Source organism: Hypanus sabinus, chromosome 29 (genome assembly GCF_030144855.1).
Source record: "Hypanus sabinus isolate sHypSab1 chromosome 29, sHypSab1.hap1, whole genome shotgun sequence".
NCBI classification, from domain to species: domain Eukaryota; kingdom Metazoa; phylum Chordata; class Chondrichthyes; order Myliobatiformes; family Dasyatidae; genus Hypanus; species Hypanus sabinus.
Genome location: NC_082734.1, coordinates 18,492,478 through 18,518,832, shown reverse-complemented (window position 1 = coordinate 18,518,832; position 26,355 = coordinate 18,492,478). Strand labels below are relative to the sequence as shown.

The window sequence follows — 26,355 nt, the reverse complement described above, 5'->3', positions numbered from 1 at the left end:
AGAATATCTGCAGATGCTGGAAATCCAAAGCAACACACGCACACACACACAAAATTCTGGAGAAACTCTGCAGGCCAGGCAGCATCTATGGAAAGGAGTAAACAGTCGACGTTTTGGGTCAAGACCCTTGGATCTTGAACTGAAATGTCAACTATTTTGTGTATGTCAACTATTTACTCTTTTCCAAGAGATACCTGGCCTGTTGAGTGTCTTAATACACTTGAGATTTTACATTCATTCACCTCACACCATCAGCATCTTCCTCCTTTCTTGTGAAGCCGGTCACATAATCTTCATTGACCTTCCTTGTATCCTCTGCACAAAAAACACCTTTGGATTTTCTTTGCTAAATAGTTTCATACACTCCCTTCTTTCCTAATTTCCCTCCTTTATTGAGCTTTCTGTTGAATCTTGTCAGAAGCTTTCCTCCTCTCCTTAACCTACCCTCTATGTATCTTTTCCTCAGAACTCTAGTTTAGCAATTCATCCTTTTCCTTCATGGGAACAGGTATACCCTGAACTCTTTGAATCTCCTAAAGTGCCTCCCATTGCTCTGAGACTGATTCACCTTTGAGAAGCTGCTTCCACCCTGCTTTTGCTAAATTACTTCTGTTGAATGCAGTTGGCTTTGCCTCAAGTAATAGCCCAGTGAAGTTTACAAATGTGTTACAAATGACATAGGAACATAACCTAGGCTTGCTAGAAATGCTGCAAGCCATATTAAATTACTGTGCACGGCTGCACTTTAAAAAAAATTCTTTGCTATCTAGCTTCAGCCCCATGGACTTTCAATTTTGAACCTCTGGTGCTGGCCATTTCCCAATACACCTCCCCTCCACCCCCCACCAAACCATATCCTACTCATCGATTGAACTCGGCTACTTCAAGTAAGCGCACTCTGTCTCCATCCCTTTCCTTTCATCTTTTCCAAATGTACTCCTGTCAGCTGTTCAGCTGCCCCTCTCACTGCACCTTCCTCCTATAACATTCAATGTAGCAGAATGAATCCATTCTCCTTTCAAAGGTAGTTCTCATCCCACCAATTACCTCCTGTAACTTTATTATTCCTGATCAGGGCCTCACCCTGTCCTTCAGTCATTTATGTACTTCGCATTCACACCCAATTTATCTTCATCCTTTTCCATAACTAGGCTCAATATAGAAAAATGTCGACATCTCTCTCCCCACTCCCCAACAATCCTGCCTCCTTCCAAACCTCATTTCCCAGATTTACTTTGATCTTCTAAACTGAAGAACTCATTCCAGGAACTAAAATAAGGAGACGATCCCGGTCAAGACAAGGAAGATGCCATAGGTCACTGGATTGAAGTACAACATCCCCAATTTAGACCTGACCACAATTAGCACAATGGTCACCATGAACCAAGCATCTCAAAACTTAGAAGGGCATACTAGTGTCCATGAAGAAGATAAGAAACAGGAGCAGGAGTAGGCAGTCTGGCCCATCGAGCCTGCTCCACCCCATTCAATAAGATCATGATTGATCTGACCATGGACTCATCTCCACCAACCTGCCTTTTCCCCCATAACCTTTAATTCCCCTACTATGCAAAAATCTATCCAGCCTTGTCTATTTACTGAGGTAGCCTCCACTGCTTCATTGGGCAGAGAATTCCACAGATTCATCACCCTCTGGGAAAAGCAGTTCCTCCTCGTTCATCTCCATCCTAAAACTACTCCCCCAAATTTTGAGGCTATGTCCCCTAGTTCTAGTCCCACCTACCTGTGGAAACAACTGTCCTGTCTCTATCTTATCCACCCCTTTCATAATTTTATATGTTTCTATGAGATCTCCTCTCATTCTTCTGAATTCCAGCGAGTACAGTCCCAAGCGACTCAATCTCTCCTCATAGTCTAAACCCTCTCATCTCTGCAATCAACCTGGTGAACGCCTCAGCAACGCCTCCAAAGCCAGCACATCCTTCCTCAAGTATATCAGAAAGAAGGTTGACAGGAACAACACCACAGGAGGGACGTCATTCCACGTCACACACCTTCCACAGACCACAGGCAACTCATGGCCACACAAAAGAAAACACAACAATGGAAACCATAACTAAATTGAAGGACTGAAGGCCCAGAACTATGCAACAAAGCCAAGCGTTCTGCTAAGAGAGCTGTATGTCACACCTTAATCCACAGCCACTAGAGGCTCCATGTAGCATTATCACAGACCCCGGCAGACATACATCACTCCATTCCAAGGAGCAATAAACTGTACCATTACCATTGTAACCACATCTGCAGAAAGAACTGATCACTGAACTAACTAGCACAGTTCAATACCAGGCACAGATTGCTGTGCAATGACCCACAAGTCCCAAAATTTACAAAAAGTTTAACACCCCAGTGTGCAATGAGAGAACAAACAGTCTACAAATAGGTGATTGTGAGAGCAGAACAAAGAGAAGTGAATTTGGTTATGTTTTCTTCTCAAACCTCCCTGTGGTTTTTGACCATCCACAAAGCTGTAATGTTCACAACACAATCATAAGTATAGACTCCACTGTCAGATAATATTGAGTTGCAGGGCTTCAGAGAAAACGCTTCATTACATAAACAAAGTATGGAACTAAACAGTCCTTGTGTCTGAGGGAACTTGTTTACTTACACACAGCATTTCATGTCTTTGTACAACAGCAGCACAGGTGGACGTTTGAAATCTGCATTTTCCCACCTGAGAAGTAACCCCTTTGTGAACACACTGGAACTGTCTGCCCTCTTGAAAACTCACAGTAAGTGATTACCACATAGAATGCAAGTCACAGTTATGAATCTATTCATAAAGTTTAAAGAAAATTTAACCATTTAAAACATAAATTTAAAATGTCACCATATAGAACCTTGAGTTTCATTTTCTTGTGGGCATACTCAATAAATCTATAGAATATAACAGAATCAATGAAAGACCACCCTAGGGCATCAACCACAGTGCAAAAGACCACAAACTGTGCAAATACAAAAGGAAGAATTAATAATAATAAAAATAAATAAGCAATAAATATTCAGAACATGAGATGAAGAGTCCTTGCAAGTGAGCCAATTGGTTGTGAGAACATTTCAATGATGGGATAAATGAAGTTGAGTAAGGTTATCCCCTTTGCTTCGAAACCCTGATGGCTGAGGGGTAATAACTATTCCTGAACCTGGTGATTTGAGTCCTGAGGCTCTTGTACCTTCTTCCTGAGGGCAGCAACAAGAAGAGAGCATGTCCTTGGTGATGGTGCGGGTCCCTGATGATGGATGTTGCTTTCCTGCAACAGCATTTCATGTAGATGGGCTCAATGGTTGGGAAGGCTTTACCCATGATGGACTGGGCTGTATCCACTACTTGTTGCCAGATTTTCCAGTCGAGGTGTTTCCGTATCAGGCTATGATGCAGTCAATACACTCTCCACTACACATTCATAGAAGTTCGTCAAAGTTTTAGACGTCATGCCAAATCTCTGCAAACTCCTACAGAAGTGGATGTGCTGCTGTGCTTTCCTTGTAATTGTACTTGCGTGCTGAGCTTTAAGAGCTAAAGGCTGATTTGCTCAAGTCAAAAGGAGAAAGTGGGAATGTGAAACCTAACCATATAACAATTACAGCACGGAAACAGGCTATCTCGGCCCTTCTAGTCCATGCTGAACACTTACTCTCACCTAGTCCCACCTACCTGCACTCAGCCCATAACACTCCATTCCTTCCCTGTCCATATACCTACCCAAATTTTTTTTTAATGACAAAATTGAACCTGCCTTTACCACTTCTACTGGAAGCTCGTTCCACACAGCTACCACCCTCTCAGTAAAGAAGTTCCCCCTCGTGTTACCCCTAAGCTTTTGCCCCTTAACTCTCATGTCCTCTTGTTTAAATCTCCCCTACTCTCAATGGAAAAAGCCTATCCACATCAACTCTATCTATTCCCCTTATAATTTTAAATACCTCTATCAAGTCCCCCCTCAACCTGCTACGCTCCAAAGAATAAAGACCTAACTTGTTCAACCTTTCTCTGTTGACATCTTTCCTATAATTCTGTGACCAGAACTGTACACAATACTCCAAATTTGGCTTCACCAATGCCTTGTACAATTTTAACATTACATCCCAACTCCTATACTCAATGCTCTGATTTATAAAGGCCAGCATACAAAAGTTTTCTTCACCACCCTATCCACATGAGATTCCACCTTCAGGCAACTATGCACCATTATTCCTAGATCTCTCTGTTCTACTGCATTCCTCAATGCCCTACCATTTAAGAGTAGGCTACAATTTTAATGACCAATATGGCTTTATTTTTAAAACAAATCTATCAGAGCCACAAAGACACTGCGGTTGAGGACGGGTAATCTGAGCAGTCACCACAAGTCAACCTCACAGAATCAGTGGCTTTATCTCTCCCCACCCAAAGGGAAGGAAAATACATGGGATTCAGATCAAAGCCTACAAGAGGGAGAAGGCGGCATTGATAACCTAGTGTCAGTGGCTCATTAAGGTGATTGTGATTTCTCATCATCTAAAGAGAACTGACCACTTCTCTGCTATAGATCGTCCATCTATTATGTTAGCTCCGAGTATCAATGCCTGACCAGCTGAGCTGTTACCTCTGTCTCTACCCTCTCTCTCCTCTACCTCAGAGCTTTAGTTTCTTTGTTCATGTCCTCTTCAAAATCCTCATGAACCTAATCAACTAGATGCGTCAGCAATACGTTATCCTCAATGAAGTGCGATTTTACCATCACAAGCAGCCATGCATCAACTCACTGTACAGTTACAGGGGTGGATGAACCATGTTTTTACTAGAACTAGGCCCCAGTTACACTGCTTGGCATATTGAACTGACTTTATTTCTTACATCCTTCACATACACAAGGAGTAAAAATCTTTATGTTACATCTCCATCTAAATGTGCGATAATAGTTACTTATGATAATTTATAATAAATAAAGCAGTCAATGTAATATAGAATACACTCAAGTCAGCGTGAGTTCATCAGTCTGATGGCCTGGTGGAAGAAGCTGTCCCGGAGCCTGTTGGTCCGGGCTTTTATGCTGCGGTACTGTTTCCCAGATGGTAGCAGCTGGAATAGATTGTGGTTGGGATGGCCTGGGTCCCCAGTGATCCTACGGGCCCTTTTCACACACCTGTCCTTGTAAATGTCCTGAATCATGGGACGTTCACAACTACAGATGTCGCACCACTCTCTACAGAGTCCTGAGATTAAGGGAGGTACAGTTCCCATACCAGGATGACTGGCTGCATCACTGCCTATTAGTCGAGGAAGTGGGGCTCTCTCTTGCTTTTCAGCAAGGTGACAGCTGCCTCTCCCAAGTTAACAGCCTTAGACCACAGTAAAACTCCAGCTCATCCTGCTGAGACCACAAGCAAAGGAACGTTAAAGCAGTGGAAGACTACAAGACATAGGAGCAGAATTCAGCACAATGAGTCTGCTCTAACATTCAACCTTGCTGACATTATCCCTCTCAACCCCATTCTCCTTTCTTCTCCCCATAAACTTTCACACCCTTACTAATCAAGAACCTATCAACCTCCACTTTAAATATATCCAGACTTAACCTCCATAGCTGTCTAAGGCAATGAATTCCACAGATTAATCACCTTTTGGCTAAAGAAATTCTTCCTGTTATGTTTTAAAGGGACATCCTTGTATTCTGAGGCTGTGTCCTCTGGTCCCAGACTCCCCCCACTATTAGAAACATCCTCTCAACACCTGCTCTACCCAGGCCTTTCAATATTCAATAGGTTTCAATGAGATCCCTCATCATTCTTCTAAGCTCCAGCAAGTACAGGCCCAGAGCCAACAAACACTCCTCAAACATTAACGCTTTTATTCTCAGGATCATAAGGGGTCCAAAACTGCTCAAAATACTTCAAATTGCTTTAAGACAAAGGGGAAGCAGACAGAATTAACGTCAGGTTGGAAGAGCAATAACTTGTAATCCATCTTGTAACTCCACCTGTTGACATGAACATCGATTTTTCGAACTTCTGGTAATTGCCTCCCATCCTCTCCTTCACCATTTCCTATTCGTTTCCCTCTCTCTCTTTCCCTTCTTACCTACCCATCACCTTTCTCTGATGCTCCTCCCCCTTCCCCTTTCTTCCAAGGTCTTCTGTCCTCTCCCATCAGATTCCATCCCTTTAGCTCTTTCACCAATCTACTTCCCAGCTCTTCACTTCATCGCTTCCCCCTCTCCTGGTTTCACCTATCACTTGCCACCTTGCATTTCTTCCCCCCCCCCCCCCCACTTCCTTTCCGGTTCCGATGAAAGGTCTCAGCCCAAAATGTCGATTATTTACTCTTTTCTATAGATGCCTACTGGCTTGCTAAGTTCCTCCAGGGTGTCTGTGTGTGCATGTGCATTGCTTTGGCCTATATCAAATCTTCCCTTTCTGGGGGAAGATCCTTGAGAAATTCATTTTCAACCAACTCAAAAACTTTCTGAATGGGAACAATACTCTAGAAAAGTGTCCAGTCAGGTTTTAGAGCAATCCACAGTATGGAGATGGCCCTCACCAAAACTGGCAGTGACCTTAGGCCCAGCACTGCTGCCAGAGTCCCAGTTCTAATTCTTCTAGATCTAAATGCTGCCTTTAACACAACTGACCACAACACTTTCCTAGTTTGTCTTGAGAACTGGATTGACCTCTCTGGTAGTGCCCTTAATTGGTTTCATTCATATACCTAGGAGAGAATCCTTTTGTCCACTTGGAGAATAATCTTCTAAGTGAGACGATGTACCTTCTGGTGTTGCTCAGGGAAGCTGTCTCTTCTCCTTATACATACTCCCCTTAGGAGACATCATTTGAGAGCATAAACTTGATTTACAGTCATCCAGATGACACAATTGCATAGCTCTATTAAACCTGATGATGATAACACCTTTTCTTATCTGACTTCTGGTATGGCTCCAATAACTTCATAGAACTCAATAAAGATTAAACTGAAATACTTTAGATTGGTTCCAAAGCCGAAAGTGATATATCTGAGAACTTGGCTCTCCTTGTAAAAATCAGAAGTTACAAGCCTGTGCTTTATCCTTTACTCAGATTTGAATTTTAAATCCAACATAAAGAAAGTGACCAGAGCAGCATTTCCACACGAGGAAGTCCGTTTCTGTCACGTAAAGATACTGAGAGCTAATTTATGTCTTTATATCAAATAGATTAGATTACTGAAGTGCATTTTGTACTGGTCTTCCAAAGCAGTCTTTCAGAATGCTACTGTTGACTTTTAATTGAAACCAGAATGGGGGAACATACCACTCCTATACGAGCCACTCTGCATCTTTTAGAATTGATTTTAAAAGTTCTCTTACTTGTTTTTAAAGCTCTTAATGGCCTAGGACCAGAGTACAACACAGAATCATCTTTGTCTTATAATCCTACTTGAGCTTTCAGGTCTTCTTCCACCAGTCTCTTAAATTTAAACAATTTCCCTCAAAAGCTAATTGGCAAGTCAGGTTTTTGAACTACGCACCTAAACTCTGGGATTCAATAGCTAAAACTGTACAGGGTACAGACCCAGTTGACACTTTCACACGCCAGCTCAAAACCTATTTAAATTTGCTTTCAAACAATGTCTTTGCCTTTTATTTTCATGTTTATTTTTAATTTTTTTTCATATTTCTATTTTTGTACCATTGTACAGCAACTTGAACTGCATCATCTGTACGAAAATATATAAAATTATGTTATGAACTGATTACTTCTCTATTACAAGTATCACCTGTAACATTGATTCCATGTAGCCCGACCAACTGATCTATCATCTCTTCCTCCACCCTCTCTCCCTTACCTATCTCATAGCTTTGACGTTTCTTTGTCATGTTCTCATCTATCGCTCTCATGAACTTACTAACTTCAGCAACACTGTATTCTCATGGTGATCCTAGCTCCACTCTGTCAAAGATGTAGCCTATATCCTGTCAATCGTTGATTCGAGTTCCCACCCTGGAAGCAAGAGCTGTTGGGACTTGCTTTTGGGTTTCTATCCATAAACTGGAGGAAGGGGATGTGGCAGTGGGGTGGGGAAGAGTGAGGTTGATGATGCACGGTTTGATGTGTGCCTAGCCTGACCAAGGTGCAGAGGTTCCACCTGTACTAATAGCAGGGACTGTGGCTTGGAGAAAGAGACAGGGACTCACCTGACAGGGCTCTCCCTGTAGGACGGTGCACCAACGGTGACAGAGCCCCCGCTGCTGCTCGAAGCATCGTCATCATCCTGGTAATAACCACTTGTGGCAAGGCGTATGCTGCGACGAGACATCCTCGCCGGAGCGCGACCCGGATTCCAATCCTAGCAGTGCGAGTCGCTGACACCAACTGAAAGTAAAAAGAGACAGTGTGATTATCCAGCAGGAGAAGAACTGAAACATGGGACAGTCCTGTCACCATATTCGTTAGCTGGGCTGGGGGTAGCTTCTCATACAGAGGAACATAGAAATCTACAGTACAATACAGGCCCTTTCAGCCCACAATGTTGTGCCGACTATGTAACTTACTGGAAACTGCCTAGAATTTCCCTACTGCATAGCCCTCTATTTTTCTAAGCTCCATATACCTATCTAGAAGTCTCCTAAAAGACCCTATTGTGTCTGCCTCTACTACTGTCACTGGCAGTGCACCCTCCACTCTACGTAGAAAAACTTACTCTGACATCCCTCCTATACCTACTTACAAGCACTTTAAAACTATTCCCCCTTTAGTTAGTCATTTCAGCCCCAAAAAAAAAAGCCTCTAGGTATCCACACAATCAATACACCTCTGTCAGGTCACCTCTCATCCTCTGTTGCTCCAAGGAGAAAAAGCCAAGTTCACTCAACCTATTCTCATAAGGCGTGCTCCCCAATCCAGGCAATATCCTTTTAAATCTCCTCTGCACTCTCTCTATAGTATCCACGTCCTTCCTGTAGTGAGGTGGCCAGATCTGAGCATAGTACTCCAAGTGTGGTCTAACTAAGTTCTTATATAGATCTAACATTACTTCACAGCTCTTGAAATCAATCCTACAGTTGATGAAGGCCATCACCTTCTTAACAACACTGTCAACCTGCGCAGCCACTTTGAATGTCCTATGGACATGGACCCCAAGATCTCACTGATCATCCACACTGCCAAGATTCTTACCATTAACATTATATTGTCTTCAAATTTAATGTTGAGCTCCAAGTGCCACTTCTCAGCCCAGTTGCGCGTCCTATTGATGTCCTGCTGTAACCTCTGACAACCCTCCATACTATCCACAACACCCCCAACTTCTGTGTTATCAGCAAATTTACTAACCTACCCTTCTACCTCCTCATCCGGGTCATTTATAAAGTCTCACAGAGGAGGGGTCTCAGAAGAGATCTGGGAAGCATGTGGGAGTCACTCACATTCCTACTAGGATTGGGGGGGTGGGGTTATGGACGGGAACCTGTGACCTGAGACAACAGTGTGGGGCCCTATGAAGGACAGCTCCATATGCTGCTGGGTGTGTGTGGTGGGGGCCATGGTGTTGTCCCACATGAGCTCCCAGCATTAATCATGTACCTCCGTGCATTGCCACACTCCTGGGCATCGTAGGTTCAATCCTCACCATCTCACTCCCATATTCCAATGCAGCAGCTTCAACTGCACAAAGAGGAAACGGGGTTCGGGTCTGTCCGTGCTGGGAGTACTTCCCCCATGCCTTAGCCCAGCAGCAACCACTGGCATTGTGTTCATCATGAACAGCTCAGCTCAGTCAGTGATCAATATCCATCACAAACCCATGATCTTTCACAAATACCTCAATTTCACTTCCACTCTGCTTCCTGCACGGTCTCCATCCTAACCTGCACTTCCACTCTGCTTCCTGCACGGTCTCCATCCTAACCTGCACTTCCACTCTGCTTCCTGCACGGTCTCCATCCTAACCTGCACTTCCACTAGCTGTCATATCTGCTCTGATGGCAGATTCTACAGTTCCCCAAGATGTCTACTTTTTCCTAAACTTTGGCCTCCTCTCCTCCACAGCTGACTCAGCTTGACCACTTCTCAACCGTTTTCCACACCTCTACTCTCAATGCTCTCCTCCGACCTGCCCAGTATTCACAACCTCCTTTTTTCAGGTCAGACTCCCAACATCAACATGTTTTTAGCTTTTCAACCAGAGGCCGCCAGCCCCAACAAGAACACTGCTTCCACTCAAAGCACCAGCTTATTCAACAAGTAGTAGATAAAATCTGAAACACCAGCCACAGATTGCGTGACAACAAAGCTACCCACAAAACTACTGTTCACAGGCATTTACACTGCAGAACTTCTTTTCAGAAAACCATTCTCCACCTCTTGCTTTCTTTATCTGGATGACAAGTCTGAGTATTCTATATGGGGCCCATTATCAAAAAACAGGCACTTTCAGCTGGGATGGGAGTGCACCCACAGATACAAGACCTTCAGATACTGTGTCTGGTAGGTGAAAAGTTAGTTAGCAATGCCCAGCATCACAGCCACTGACTGCCTGCTTCTGGAAAGGGCAACCCAGTTCACTAAACAACCACCCCCACCCCCACCGACTGGCTGGCAATACATTGCACTTCCTGTATTTCTCTAGTTTGTTTACAAGGTTGGCTGGATCTGCTCCCAGATCCACTGGAGAGAAAATCTTACCGAAAATAAGGAAAAATGTGGGCGTTTCCAATCACATTAATAACCTTGTGCCCAAAAGGTACTGGTCCTTCTGCCACCAGTTTCTCTTCCTGTACTTTATGCAAACCCTTCACAATTTTTACACAAGCCTGCCCCTGGCCTGCTCCACAAGTGTTCAGGTTCACTCAGTCCCAAATCCCTTCAACTCCATTTCATCTCTGCTCTCATCACTGACCTCCTGACGACAAGGTGTCCTGACACAACACCACAGATGGTCCCAGCAGGAATTTTACAACCCACTTGCTTCTGATCTGATACGCATTTCTTTTTTTTTTAAAAAAGAGAAAACACTTCCTCAACAGTCTAACCACCTTTGTGATCTGGTGCCTGCGTGTGACTGTGTTGACAGCCACATTTTCATCAACTTCCCCCAGGTTCTACCACTCACAGTAGGGGTGCAATTTACACATGGGTCACAGAGAGAACGTACAAACTCCACATTGACTGCCCCGGAGGGCAGGATGGAACTCAGGCCACTGGCGCTGTGGACACTGCGGCTCTATCAGTTGTTCCTCTTGTCACTTGGGCTTCCATATTACTGAAAAGAACTAAAGACATTTCAAACATCTTGCAAACCTTTTAGTTATTTTGGAAGAAAAAAAGCAAATCTGAAGTAAAAAACTGGGAGGTGATAGGTGGAAGAGGTGAAGGATAGAAGAAGGAGGAATCTAATAGGGGAGGACAGTGGACCAAGGACATTAAAGGAAACGGGGGGGGGGGGGGGGGAGTTTCCAGAGGGAGGTGATGGGCAGGTGAACAGAAGGGGTGATGGAGGGTAGCTAGAATGGAAAATGAGAGAAGGGGAATGGCGAATAGTTAGAGATATTGATGTTCACGCCACCAGGTTGGAGGCTACCAATTTGGAATATGAGGTGTTGCTCTTCGAAATCAAGTTTGGCCTCGTCATGGCAACAAGGTATCCTGGCAACAGAAAAGGCAATATAACAACATGTCCAAATAGGACATCTCACCTACCACCTGCCAGCTTGTACTCCCTTTCCCTCCCCTAAGCTTTTCCTGACTTCTGCCCCCTAACTTTCCAGTCCTGCTCAAAGGTTTTGGCCTAAATCGCCGACTGTCTATTCCCCTCCATGGATGTGATCTGATCTGCTGGGACCCTCCAGCATTTTGTGTGTGCTGCTGAAGATCTCCAGCACATGTAGAATCGCTTCTTGTGCTAGTGTTCGTGTCTCTTTTATTACTCATTGCACATCCAAGATGATGTTAATTTACTTCCATATAGTTTCCAAAAGTTTTCCCCAAGATCATAAACGAATACCGTGGCCTCTCTCTTTTCTTGAATGAGGTGCTAATAAATGCAAACTCTCTGGGTCCCTGGCACCATCCTTGTATCCAAAAGAAGCCTGGAAAATGTGGGTAATTTCCACTCTTATTGCTATCAACGGTTGTCCACCCATCCAGGCAGGACAATATCTGCCTTGTCACCACATCAAGTACAGATCTCAGTTTCTGGCACCCAACTGGCTGCACCATTGACATCCCTTGTACTGTCAATTTTCCTTTAAAGGTCCACAGCATTCTGAAATTCAACCTCCTATCGTCTATATATTTTCCTTCTAACCTCATCTGAGTGTTTATACCCTCATACTCTCCTTTATTATCAAGCCTAACTCTGTTATGTTCTGTTTCTATTCTCCCCTTTCTCACTCCCTCTTTCTCTTCCCCCTCCCACTGCACCTCTTTCTTTTCATCCTCTCCCTCCCTCTCCACTTCTCTCCCCTTCCCTTTTTCTCTCCATCGCTTTCATTCCATCTTCTCCCTCTGTCTGTCTGTCTCTCTCTATCCCACCCTCTCCCTCCCGCCCCCTCCCTGGTGATACATAGTGCGTTATCACACTAAAGAAAGGCAAAATCCTATTTTCAGGTGCAATTGCTGACACACACTTTCATACAGATCACTGAACAATGTTTCTGTACTTAACAAAACCTTTGAATACAATAGTTATTTTCAAGATGCTCTCTCATTACACATTCTCCACTTAAACCACTACATTCTCAAGATTCCAGCAATTCCTTCAGCCTGGAAGAACCACAATCAATCTTGTGTGCACATTTCAGCAATTCTTCCCCTCCTTCCCTTAATGTAATTGGTCAAATTATGGCAAACTCAGTCAGAGATCCTAAGTACTGAATCAGTAAAAAATTAAGATTACTGAGAGACAGGATTTCCTCTGGTCTTCGGTAGCATGTGTTGGGTAATCGGCACAGTTTCTTCTATCACATCTAGTTCCACCCATAGTCTGACTAATTTACCTGAGGTAACAATGGAAATGCAAATTGGGACCCACAGCTGACATCACAATTGCACAGTGACAGCAGAAATCAGCTCAACTCCAGTTCCTTGTGCTGCATATAAAAAACAACCTTGGTGCAGGCACTAGAAAGGCTTGTTCAAGACAGGATGTGTTTCAGAGGACTAGAATACAGAAATCAAGGATGCAACGCTGAGGCTTCATAAGGCAATGGTCAGACTGCCCTTGGAGAATTGCACCCCCTTATCTGGGAAAGGCATGCTCATTGGAAAAGGTCCTGAGGAGGTTCACAAGAATGATGGGTTTGACATACAAGAAGCATTTGATAGCTCTTGGCCTTGACTCGCTGGGATTCATTGAAACTTATTGAATACTGAAAGGCCTGGATAGGGTGGACGTGGAAGAGAATGTTAGTTGGGTAGTCTAGGACCAAGGGGCAAAGCCTCAGAATACAGAATTATCCCTTTAAAACAGAGATGGACAGCAATTTTTTAGCCAGAATCTGTGGAATTCTTTGCCACAGGCAGCTGTAGATGCCAAGTCATGGGCTTTTTTAAAACTGAGGCTGATTAGTAATGGCAAAGGCTACAGGGAGAAGGCAGAAGAATGGGGTTGAGAGGGATTAATAAATCAGCCATGATTGAATCTGCTTCGCCTTTCAATGTGCCAAATGGCCCAATCCACCTCCTATGACTTATTGTCAATGCTCCTACACTCTTAACATCAAGAATTAGCTAACTATGGTGTAGGTCTAACCAGCTGTTCATATATTTAAATATAATCCTAAATTTAAATTTAAATTTTAATTGGCGACTCTGTGCGTGCTCTGCCGAGCAAACTGCCCTCTACACTATCCTATACCTGAGAAACCCTTCTAAACCTCCAATTTGCTACATCTAGCAAGATGAACAACACCCTGGCGAAGTTACTGACCCAGCTGGAGATCACTGACGCGCCAGAATTGGTTCAACTCCAGACCGTACCTAGACCCGATCGTCGAGGCCTGGTCCGAGGTCCACCACGTTCCCAGAGATCCGCGGCCTGCTGCCGTGTTGGAGTGCCTAGAGACATGGCCCATTCCGACCAGCACCTCTCCGAAGCAAACGAGCACACAGAAGTGATGTCGGAGACCTCAAGATACCCCAGACATTTCCCTGGAGCGACCACCGTAGAGTCTCGTTGGTGGCTATCCACAGCTGCCGGAAGTGAGGCCTCTGCCACCGACCTCGGAAATCGAGCCCGGGGCTCGGCTAGAGCGGAGGCCTCCGCAACCGTGACACAGCTCACGGGCTTGTTTCAACCGGCAGCCCTGACCTCCGGGATTAAGTGTCGGCTTTGGGGCCCGACCTGATCGACAGCCCGGGCCCCCGACAGTTGGAAGTGGCAGCGGAGCCTCCCCCGTCACTCAGCCCGACCTGGAGCGCCCGATGACATGACCCGCTGATCGATCCCCGCGGGACGCGTCCACCAACCTCAAAGAGCTGCCAGCAACACACTTCATCAATGGAAACCTGGAAAGATGCACAAATTACCGAGGAAGCGTGAGAAAAGAGCTGGGCTGCTGGTCAGATTGAAGCGGAGGGGCTTTAGGATCCCTCTGCCCACCATCCTACTAGCTAATGTGCAAGCCATAGAGAACAAGGCAGATGATCTTAAAGGGAGACTCACCTACTGCAGGGAGATGCAGAACTGCTGTGTATTCTGTTTCACAGAGACCCTGCCACGCCCAACTGTGCCATCCGACCAAAGGGATTTTCAGTCCATCGGATGGACCATATGGCATCTTCAGGCAAGACAAAGGTAGGTGGAGTCTGCCTACTGATCAACACTGAGTGGTGCTCGGACACAGTGGCACTGACAAGCTCCTGCAGTCCGGACCTGGAACATCTCTCGGTGAAGTGTCGTCCTTAATATCTGCCACGGGAATTCACCCTGGTAATACTGACAGCAGTCTACATTCCCCCCAGGCGGACGTGGAGTGTGCTGTGAATACACTGTATGCCAACATCAGTGAACTTGAGACCAGGTATCCGGAGGCTTTGCTCATTACAGCCGGGGACTTTAACCAGGCCAACCTCAGAAAAGCGCTGCCAAAGTTATACCAACATGTCTCCTGCTCCACTAGAAGCCTGAATATACTTGACCACTGCTACACAGTAGTCAATGATGCCTACCGTTCTGTCCAATGACCTCACTTCAGAAAATCGGACCATCAGGCCGTACTCCTCCTCCTGGCTTACAAACAGAAACTGAAGCGGGAGGTCACGGTGTCAAAAGTGGTGTCGCGTTGGACAGAGGAAACGGATGAGGTCCTCCGTGTCTGCTTTGAATCGGTGGACAGGTTAGTATTCAAGGACTCAGCAGCTAACCTCAATGAGTATACCTCAGCTGTTATGGACTTTATCTGGAAATGTACAGAGGACTGTGTGTCTCGCAAGATGATCCAAGTATTCCCTAACTGGAAGCCTTGGATGAATTATGAGGTCCAGTCCCTTTTGAAGGCTAGAGCTGCAGCTTTTAGGTCCGGCGATACCAGTCGCTACACGGAATCCAGGTGTGAACTCCGGAAAGCCATTAAGGACGCCAAGAGGCAATATCGAGCCAGGTTGGAAGCCCAGGCTAACCAGAGGGATGCCAGTAGACTATGGCAGGGTCTAAATGAGATCACTGGGCACAAAGAAAAGGCTGGGAATATCAATAACTGTAGTGCTTCTCTTCCTGATGAACTTAACGTATTCTACGCAAGATTCGAACAGAAGGGGAGTGTCCCGCCCCCTCCGGATAAACTGGGCCTGGTGGCATCGAGATTCATCATCACCAAGGAAGACGTTAGAAGAGCCTTCCTGATGATAAATCCAAGGAAGGCAATGGGCCCAGATGGCATCCCGGGACAGGTTCTCCAGGCCTGTGCAAGCGAGCTAGCTGGAGTTTGCTGACATCTTCAACTGCTCCCTGTTTCAGTCTAAGATCCCCTCATGTTTTAAGAAGGCAACGATAATCCCAGTGCCAAAGAAAAGCAAGGTGGCATGCCTGAATAACTATTGACCTGTGGCTCTAACATCAATTGCTATGAAGTGCTTCGAGCGATTGGTTATGGCACACATCAACCATAACCTACCGATCAACTCGATGCTTTGCAATTCGCCTACTGGAGCAACAGATCAATGGCAGATGCCATCTCTCTGGCACTACATTCCTCCTTAGAACACCTGGAGAATAAAGACGCATATGTAAGGCTCCTTTTCATCGACTACAGCTCTGCCTTTAATAGCATTATTCCAATTAAACTGATTCCGAATCTCCAGACCTGGGTCTTAGCACTCAGACCTGCAGGTGGATCTTCAACTTCCTCACAGTCAGGACCCAGGCTGTAAAGATAGGGGTTAAGCTCTCCTCTACAATCACTCTGAGCACTGGTGCCCCACAAGGCTGTGTACTCAGCCCCCTGCTGTACCCATGATTGTGCAGCCAAGTTTCCATCAAACTCAATATATAAGTTTGCTGATGACACCACAATTGTAGGCCGCATCTTGGGTAATGATGAGTCTGAGCACAGAGAGGAAATTAAGAACCTGGTGGCATGGTGCGAAGACAATATCCCTCAACGTCAGCAAGATGAAGGAATTGGTTGTTGACTTCAGAAAGAGTAGCGGACCACACGACCCCATCTACATCGATGGTGCGCAGGTGGAAAAGGTCAAAAGCTTTAAGTTCCTCGGGGTTAATATCACAAATGACCTGACTTGGTCTAACCAAGCAGAGTCCACTGCCAAGAAGGCCCACCAGCGCCTTTGCTTCCCGAGAAAGCTGAAGAAATTTGCCCTGTCCCCTAAAACCCTCACTAATTTTTATAGGTGCACTGTAGAAAGCATTCTTCTAGGGTGCAACACAACCTGGTATGGAAGTTGTCCTGTCCAAGACCGGAAGAAGTTGCAGAAGATCGTGAACATAGCCCAGCACATCACACAAACCAATCTTCCATCCTTGGACTCACTTTACACCGCACGCTGTCAGTGCAGTGCTGCCAGGATAATCAAGGACATGACCCACCCAGCCAACACACTTTTTGTCCCACTTCCCTCCAGGAGAAGGTTCAGGAGCTTGAACATACGTAAGGCCAGATTTGGGAACAGCTTCTTTCCAACTGTGATAAGACTGCTGAACAGATCCTGACCCAGATCTGAGCTGTACCTTCCAAATATCCGGACCTGACTTGCACTACCGTACTTCCTTTTTTCTGTTTTCTAATTATGATTTATAATTTAAATTTTTATTATATTTACTTTGATTTGTACTTCAGGGAGCGCGAAGCGCAGAAACAAATATCACTGTGATGATTGTACGCTCTAGTATCAATTGTTTGGTGACAATAAAGTATTTGTATTACATGAATCTGCTCTCCTTGAAAGACTGTACTCTGTCATAGATTTAAACAGCATGGAAATAAACCCCTTCCCCCAACACTTTCACATTCACCAAGTTGCCTACTTAGCTAGTCGCATTTGCCTATGTTGGCACTCATCCTTCTAAAGCTTTACAATCTATGAACCTGTCCATTGTCTCTTAAACATTGCAGCTGTCCCCACTTCAACCACTTCCTCTGGCAGCTTGTTCCATATAATCGCCACTCTGTGAAAAATACTCAGGAGGAGGAGGAGCTTAGGAGGATTAATGGCACCTAACTGCGACTCCTTTGCTTTCATCTTCAGAAACAGCTCTATTTCCATCTTTAACATCCCTATTTTACCCTTTTAGGGTTCTTTTGAAGACCCTGACCTGGACTTACATGCTGACAATTGTTCTTTGTGGGAATGGGACCCACTCTCAGGGTTCCACGACCGGCTGTTATTCGGCATGCCAAGGACATGGCCTAAGAGCACAGCCCACCTTCTTAGGGCAGAGATCTCATGGCTCTGGAGATGGGTCAGTGTCACTGCAGGAGATTGATGTGTCGGGGGGAAGTCAGAAGATCTACAGCTGTGTGTCCGGAGATCTGAGATCTTTGGGCACAGAGCTCGGAAAAAGCAACACAACGGACTTCTAACTTCTAACTTTGTAAACCAGCGAGTTGTTTGTTATGTGTCCTCTCTCGCTGTGAAACTGACACACCTCTTTCTCCCTTATTCTCCCTGTGGTATGTCGAATACCAGATGAACAAGTAGTCTTTGGAGTACGGCAAGTCTGTGTCTTTGATGTTGCTGCACTCACGCTTGAGTGCTAGGTGGTGGGTGCCGATGTTTCTTTTGCCGGTGGGGGGAGGGGGGATCGCTGCTTGATGCTGCTTATGCGCATGAGGGAGAGGAGTTGGGTGGGACTTTGGGGTTCTAACATTTAACTGTCATTTTTTCTTTGGGGGCACTCCTGTTTTCGTGGATGGTTGCGAAGAAAAGGCATTTGTATACATTTCTCTGACATTAAATGTACCTTTGAAACCTTGGAAAGTTTGGTCTCCTCAAAGTCTTGTACAGCTGAGGCATGATGCCTCAACTCCTGAGCAATAAAGGGAAACATGCCTTCTCCACTCTTTCTACTTGTGTTGCCACTGTAAAGAAACTATGTATTTGTACCCCGGGTCTCTCTATTTACAATATTCCCGAGCCCTGGTTTAACTTCTCAAAGTACATCACTTCACACTGTATGTTAAACTCCACCCACTTTCCCAGTTGATCTGATTCCTGTTGTAATCTTAGACAACTTTCTTTACTCTCCACCACACTACAACCAATTTTGGTGTCATCCATATGCTTAAGAGTCACGGAAAACTACAGCACAAACAGGCCGTTTGGCCCATCCAGTCCATGCAGAACAATTTAAACACCCAAGTCCCATCGACCCTCTCTCAGACCATAGTCCTTCATACCCTTCCTGTCCGAACCTCTTAAAAGCGCTGAAATCAAAATCGCATCAACCACTTGCACTGCCAGCTTGTTCCACACTCTCACCACCCTCTGAGTGAAGAAGTTTCCCCTCATGTTCCCCTAAAACATTACACCTTTCACCCTTAACCCATTACTTTGAGTTGCAGTCTCACCCATACTCACTGGAAAAAGCTTGCTTGTATTTACCCTATCTATACCTGTCAGAATTATGTGTACCTCTATCAAATCTACCCTCAATCTTCTACATTGTGAGGAATAAAGTTCTAACCAATTCAATCTTTCCTTATAATTCAGGTCCTCTATTCCCAGCAACACCATGTAAATTTTCTCTGCATTCTTTCAACCTTATTTACATCTTTCCTGTTCGTAGGTGAGCAAAACTGCACACAATACTCCAAATTAGATTTCACCAACATCTTATACAACCTTCCATACAACATCCCAAAGTACTCAATATTTTGACCTATGTGCCAATGTGCCAAAAGCTTTCTTTACAACCCTATCTACCTGTGAAGCCACGTTCAATGAATTATAGACCTGCAACCCTTTGTTTTATCCCACTCCTCAGTGCCCTTCCACTCACTGTGTACGACCTACTCTGGCTGGTCTCCCAAAGTGCAACACCTCACACTTGGCTGGATTAAAATTCCATCTGCCATTTTTCACCTGTCCAGATCCCGCTTCAAGCTTTGATAGTCTTCCTTGCTGTCTGCTACACATTCAATCTTGGGGACATCCACAAATTTGCTGATCCAGTTAACCATATCATCATCCAGATCGCTGACATAGACCAGCCACCGATCCCTGCAGCATTCCACTAGTCACAGACCTCCAGTCAGAGAGGCAACAATCATCTACTACCACTCTCCGGCTTCTCCCGCAAAGCCAATGTATAATCCATTTTACTACTTCATCTTGAATGCCAAGCGACTGTACCTTCTTGACCAACCTCCGATGCGAGACCTAATCAAAAGTTTTGCTTAAGTCCACACAGGCAGCATCCACTTCCTTGCCTTTGCTTACTTTCCAGGTAACTTCCTTGAAAGACTGCAAGATTGGTTAGACATGGTCTACCACATAGAAAGCCACATGGATGATCCCTAATTATTCACTGTCTATCCAAATATTCATATATCCAGTCTCTCAGAATACCTTTCAATAACTTACCCACTACTGATGTCAGGCTCACTGGCCTATCATTTTATGGTTTATTCTTAGAACCTTTCTTAAACAATGGAACACCATTAGCTATCCCCCAATCCTGTAGTACCTCACCTGTCACTACCCATCTCTGGTAGGGCCCCAGCAGTTTCTGCACCTGCCTCCCACAGGATCCGAGGGAACACCTCGTCAGGCCCTGGGGATTTGTCCACACTGATTTGCCTCAAGACAGCAACAACCTCATCCTCTGTAACCTGTATAGGGTCCACAACCTCACTGCTCCTTTGACTCATGTCTATTGACTGTGTCCATCTGAGTAAATACAGATGTAAAAAATTCATTTAAGATCTCTCCCATCTCTTCTGGGTTCACACATAGATTACTATTCTGATCTTCCAGAGGACTAATTTTGTCCCTAGCAATCCTTTTGCTCTTAACATATCTGTAAAAGCCTTTATCTTGTCTGCTAGAATAACCTCATATCTCCTCTTAAACCCTCCTGATTTCACTCCTCATGTTCTCTTGCACTTCTTATACTCAAGTATCTCATTTGTTCCTATCTGCTTATACCTGCTATGAACTTCCATATTTTTCTTAACCTGGGCCTCAATAACTCTTGAACACCAAGGTTCCCTAAAACTGCTATCCTTCTCTTTTATTCCGACAGGCGCGTACAAGCTTTGTACTCTCAACATTTCACTCTTGAAGACCTGCCACTTACTATGTACACCTTAGCCAGAAAACAGCCTGTCCCGATCCACATTAGCCAGGTCCTTTCCGATACCATCAAAATTGGCTTTTCTCCAATTTAGAATCTCAACCAACAGTCCAGACCCATCTTTTTTTAACATATTTATTTTGAAACAAATGGCATTATGATCAGAAGGTGCAAACTGCTCCCCAACAGAAACTTCTGTCAACCGCCCTAACAGCAGATCAAGTATCGTGCACTCTCTCTTGTTGGGACTTATACATACTGACCAAGGAAACTTTCTGAACACATTTGACAAACTCTATCCCATCTAGTCCTTCTACAGAATGGTATTCCCAGTCAATGAGGCAAATTAAAATCACCTACTTTAAGAACCTCATGTTTCTTACAATAGTCTGTGATCTCTATACATGTGTTCCTCTAAGTCTGGTGGACTGTTGGGTGGTCTACAATATAGCCCAATTAACATCATCATACCTTTCCTTTACTCAGTTCCACCCATAAAACTTCACTAGACGAGTCCTGACTGAGCACTGCCATGTCATTTTCCCTGACTAGTAACACCACTCCCCCACCCCCCACATCACGTCAAAAACAACAGAAACCCAGAATACTAAGCTGCCAGTCCTGCCCCTGCTGCAAACTTACTGGCATCTACTTCCACATGTAGAAACACCTGTTTCTACAAACAAGCAACAGGGGATAAAACTTATCCCTACAGCACACTGCCGCTCGTCAACCTTGTTAAACTCTAGTGGTTTTGGTAAATTCACATTTTCCCCCAAAGTCACTTCACCCCAGGTTTTTTCTTTAACAGCTTTCCTCCCCACCATTGACAGTTCTTTAACCCCCGCAATATGAATCCAAGTCACCTGGTACCCCTCGTGCATTCAAAGGACAAGAGAAGTTTGCTACCTGACATCATCCCAGCACCAGGTGAGCATGGTTACAAAACTCCTTAGATGCTGACTATTGATGGTGAGTCATGGGTGTGGTGAGGATCTACAAGTACCTGGGGGTGCTACTGGATGACAGACTTGAGTGGAGCAGCAACACAGAGGCTGTGTACAAGAAGGGCCAAAGTCACCTCTACTTCTTGAGGAGACTGAGGTCCTTCGGAGTATGCAGGTCTCTCCTTCACATGTTCTACCAGCCTGTTGTCGCCAGTACAATCTTCTATGTGGTGGTGTGCTGGGGCAATGGCATTAACATGGGTAATGCCAACAGGCTCAATAAACTGATTAGAAAGGCTGGCTCTGTTATAGGAATCAAACTGGACCCACTAGAGGCTGTGGTAGAACAAAGGACCCTCCGCAAAACCCTGGCAATTCTAGACAATGTTTCTCACCCTCTGCATGTCACCTTGGCTGAACAGAGGAGCACTTTCAGTAATAGACTAAGCCTGTTCCAAGGAGCGCTGTATGAGGTCATTCTTACCCTCAGCCATGAGGCTTTATAATCAGTCAACTTATAGCTGGGAAAGTGATTCTACACCCCCACACCAACCCCCCCACCCCGTAGATTGTTTGAGATAACTTATTTTTTCTTTCTTTCTTCTCTTCTAATACTTGTATATCTGTGCACTTGTACTGATACTGTGACACTAATTTCCTAGGGGATCAATAAAGTACCTACCTATCTTAAGAGCCGAAACACTACAAGCCAACAAACTCAATTCACCGTAGTCACACCAGGCCTGAGATACTGAAACCAGTTCACTCAAAGTGAGACCAGTGGACAGGGGGCTAGAATCTGGTATTAATACAGGGTCATAAACAGAGAATGTAAGTTTCAGACAACACAAAGTGCTGGTGGACTCTGTCCTGACGAAGGGTCTCGGCCTGAAACGTCGACAGTGCTTCTCTCTCCAAAGCAACACGCGAAATGCTGGAGGAACTCAGCAGGTCAGGCAAGAGCAAACTTCGACGTTTCGGGCCGAGACCTTTCATCAGAACTGGAGAATTGGGAACATATTGTTCTCCCATGATCCAAAGTTAAAGTCCCAGAAAAAGAACAGAAAATCCTCTCAGCTGTAATGCATCTTAATCTTTTTAGTACTGTCTAATATTAGCATCTCCTATGACATCTCCATGCACTTAGTGGTAAAGTGCCCCAGATCGGATGGGGCTCTCGTTTGTTCATACCGAAGGCGGAGACTGCTGGAGGAGTGCCACTGATTCCCACCCACAGAACCCCAGGATAAGCGGTCACCTGTCCAGAGCCTCCTCGGTCACGTTGCCAGCATCAGGAGCCGCCCGCCGGCGAGCCGAATGCCCCTCCAGAAAGGCAGGAGCCGAGAAGGTGCGCCCAACGGAAATGAGATGCAACCTTCCCAAGTAGCACCGCAGATAACGGGTTCTCACGGCAGGCCTCCTCGGGGCCCGGCAGCACAGCACAGCGCAGCCGCTTCAAACACGTTTGGAGCAGGGTGCAGATCTCCTCATCACCGCCGAGCTCGCAGACACTGGGATAATAGCAGCAACCGCCCGCCGCTTCAGGTGAACCGCATCTGCAACACTGCCTTCCCTCCAATCAGACGTCGTTCACCGCACAACGGCAGGCCGGGTCACCGCGTCTATTGGGCAATCTTCCGTCAATCAAAAACATCTTTTTTTTCTTATTGGCTACCGTATTCAAAAGCAACATTTTCTGGTGTGTGTTATTATGACGGTTCGGCGGGCAGCGAATTAAAGAGACAGGCACACAAGGGCCCTTGGAAAAGCTCTGGGTTGGCAGGACTTAAGTCAATGGGGAAAGAGTTATTGGATAACAATGAAAAGCACAAATTTGCCTAAACTTTCCAATTATGCTGCAGGGTGGGATTCCTGATAACACTAATCTACTTTTGACCCATTTGCTCTTTCAAAGGGCAACATTCTCTTTGCACAAATCCACCCCTTTCTATTATAAACCAATTCCCTTCTTGATCTGTATCCATTAACTAGCCCACCAAGCTGGCGGTTCCGAGTGCTTGCCATTCCTGTAAGACATGTTTCGAAGTACATTTATTATCAAAGTATGAACGCAGTATACAACCCTGAAACTCCCCTTGTTTCTTTACTTTGTTTTGCAGCTACTTTAAATCGTTATCTCTGACTATCAAACCCTCAGTCACTGCAAATAGCTTCTCTTTATTTAAACCCTTCGCAGTTTTATTGAAGGGTCTCAACGGGAAACGTCGACTATACTTTTTTCCATAGATGGTGCCAAGAGTTCCTCCGGCATTTTGTGTCTGTTGCTTGGATTTCCAGCATCTGCAGATATTCTCTTATTCAGTTTTGATATCTGCTCAGTTCCAAAGAAACGTTTTCACCTTCCCTCGCCCAGCCATGTACTAATTCCTCATTTCTGGAACGTTCCAGTAAATCCCTTTGCGCTCTCTCCAAAACCTTACCATCCTTCAGAACCTTGGGGAGCCTAGGACTGGACACAGAACACAACAGAGCATTCAAATGATAGCTCATTGACGTTTACTGTAACTTCCTGGCTCTGTGCTCAGAGGTCCGGTATGCTGCATTGTTTATAAAATAATTTGTTGCCTACCCAGCTCACCTTTAATCTTCTTTCCCCTCTTGGAACGTCTTTGATGTCTAAATGTCAAACTTGACATTGAGTTTGCCACATCCAGGCATCACAAGCAATACGAATCATTTGGTAACACAGGAAGTGCAACGGCAGGCGGTAAGTGTGAGGTGATGCGTTTTGGAAGGACTAAGAAAGGTTAAGATGTACATAATGAATGATACAAACCTAGAGAGTATTGAGGAACAAATGGCCCTTTGTAAGTCCAAGGAGCCCCGAGGACAGCAGCACGGGAAATGGAACTGGAATTGGAGTTGGTTCATTATTGTCACATGTAACAAGACACAGTGAAAAGATTGTCTTGCGTTCTGCTCTTACAGATAAGATAATTACACAGTGTACTGTATTGAGATAAAACAGGATAAAGCAGTAACAATGCAGAATAAAGTGTAACAGCTACAGAGAGAGTGTATTGCAGGTACAGGGTAAGGGAAAATGTCGCAATGGGGTTTAAAGTTCAAATTTCAATGTAAATTTATTGTCAAAGTATATCACCTTACAGTTCATTTTTCTTCCCAGCACTTACAGGAAAAGTACAATAGAATTTTGCAAAATAACTATAGATAAACAGGCAAAGACTAACGAATAGCAATGTGTAAAAGAAGGCAAACTGCAAATAAACAAAATCAAAAAGTAAATGTTATTATTAAAGTACATACATGTCACCATTAACAACCCTGAGATTAATATTTCTGTGGATATACTCAGCAAGTCTATAGAATAGTAACTATAACATGATGGTATATTTAAGGCAGAAGTTGATCGTTTCCTGATTGGTCAGGGCATCAAAGGATATGGTGAGTGGGCAGGTGTATGGGGTTGAGTAGGATCCGGGATCAGTCATGATGGAATGGCAGAGCAGACTCGATGGGCTGAATAGCCTAATTCTGTTCCTATGTCTTATGATCAATGAAAGATTAACCAGAGTGCAGAAGACATAAACCGTGCCAATGCAAATAAATAAATAAATAAATAAATAAATAAATGAATGAATGAATGAATGAATGAATGAATGAATGAATGAATGAATGAATGAATGAATGAATAAATAAATAAATAAATAAATAAATAAATGAATGAATGAATGAATGAATGAATGAATGAATGAATGAATGAATAAATAACGAGAACATGAAATAACAAGATAAGGTATCCTTAAAGTGAGACCACTGTTTGTAGGAACATCTCAATGGATGGGCAAGGGAGTGTAGTTATGCCCTTTTGTTCAAGAGCCTGCTGGTTGTGGGGCAGTAGTTGTTCCTGAACCTGGTGGTGTGAGTATTTTTTGGATTTAAGTACAAATAATGCTGAGAACATGAATTGTAAAGAGTCCTTGAAAATGAATCTGTAGATCATAGAATCAGTTGGGAGTCATGGTGAATTAAGCTATCCACACAGGTAGTTGTAGAGTAATAATTGACCTGGCGGTTTGGCACCTAAGGCCTTTGTACCTACTGTCCAATGATAGCAGTGAGAAGGGAACATGGACTAGAGGATGGAGTGTTTTTGTGATGATTGGTGCTGCTTTCTTGTGACAGTGCTCCATTTAAATGTAGTCAATGGTGGGGAGGGTTTCACCTGTAATGGACTGGCTGATTCCACCAGGTAGATTGTGAGATCAAGAGTCCAACTTACTGTGCTTGGGAATTAATAGTCTTACAACAGCGGGGTAGAAGCTGTCTTTGAGCCTGAAGAGATACACAGAAGTTTTGCCTTCATTAGCCGGGAATGCAGGGAATGCAGAAGAGATTCTGCCTGGGCTGGAATTTTCCAGTCATTGGGAATGTCTGGATAGATTGGGCTGGAGACGAAGGTCCTGAGGAAGGACAATGTTATGCTAGGTATGGATGGAGTAGATACTGATAAACTGCGTTCCTCCAGCGCCTTTGTGAGTCGCTCTAGTTACCAAGAAACCTTGGCATTGGGCTTGAGGTAAAGGATAGACGATTTAGAGTAATATGAGGATGAATCTTTTCACCTAGATGCTAGTTGAAATCTGACAGGGCGGTGGAGTTAGAGGCTGTCATATTTAGATGAGCAAGAAGACC

General features: G+C 44.6%; 1 protein-coding gene across 2 annotated transcripts in view; it reads right to left on the bottom strand.

The window, feature by feature from the left end:
- The window catches only part of LOC132383088 (SUN domain-containing protein 2-like), a 64,730-nt gene extending 41,483 nt beyond the window's left edge, over window positions 1–23,247 (bottom strand). For both annotated transcript variants that reach the window (XM_059953868.1, XM_059953869.1), the window contains exons 1-2: window positions 22,937–23,247; window positions 8,175–8,352 (exon numbers count right to left, since the gene is read on the bottom strand). In XM_059953868.1, the coding sequence (XP_059809851.1) occupies window positions 8,175–8,296 (122 nt within the window). In that variant the 5' untranslated portion in view covers window positions 8,297–8,352; window positions 22,937–23,247. The remainder of the gene's footprint in view (window positions 1–8,174; window positions 8,353–22,936) is intronic.
- Between the last annotated feature and the right edge of the window lie 3,108 nt (window positions 23,248–26,355).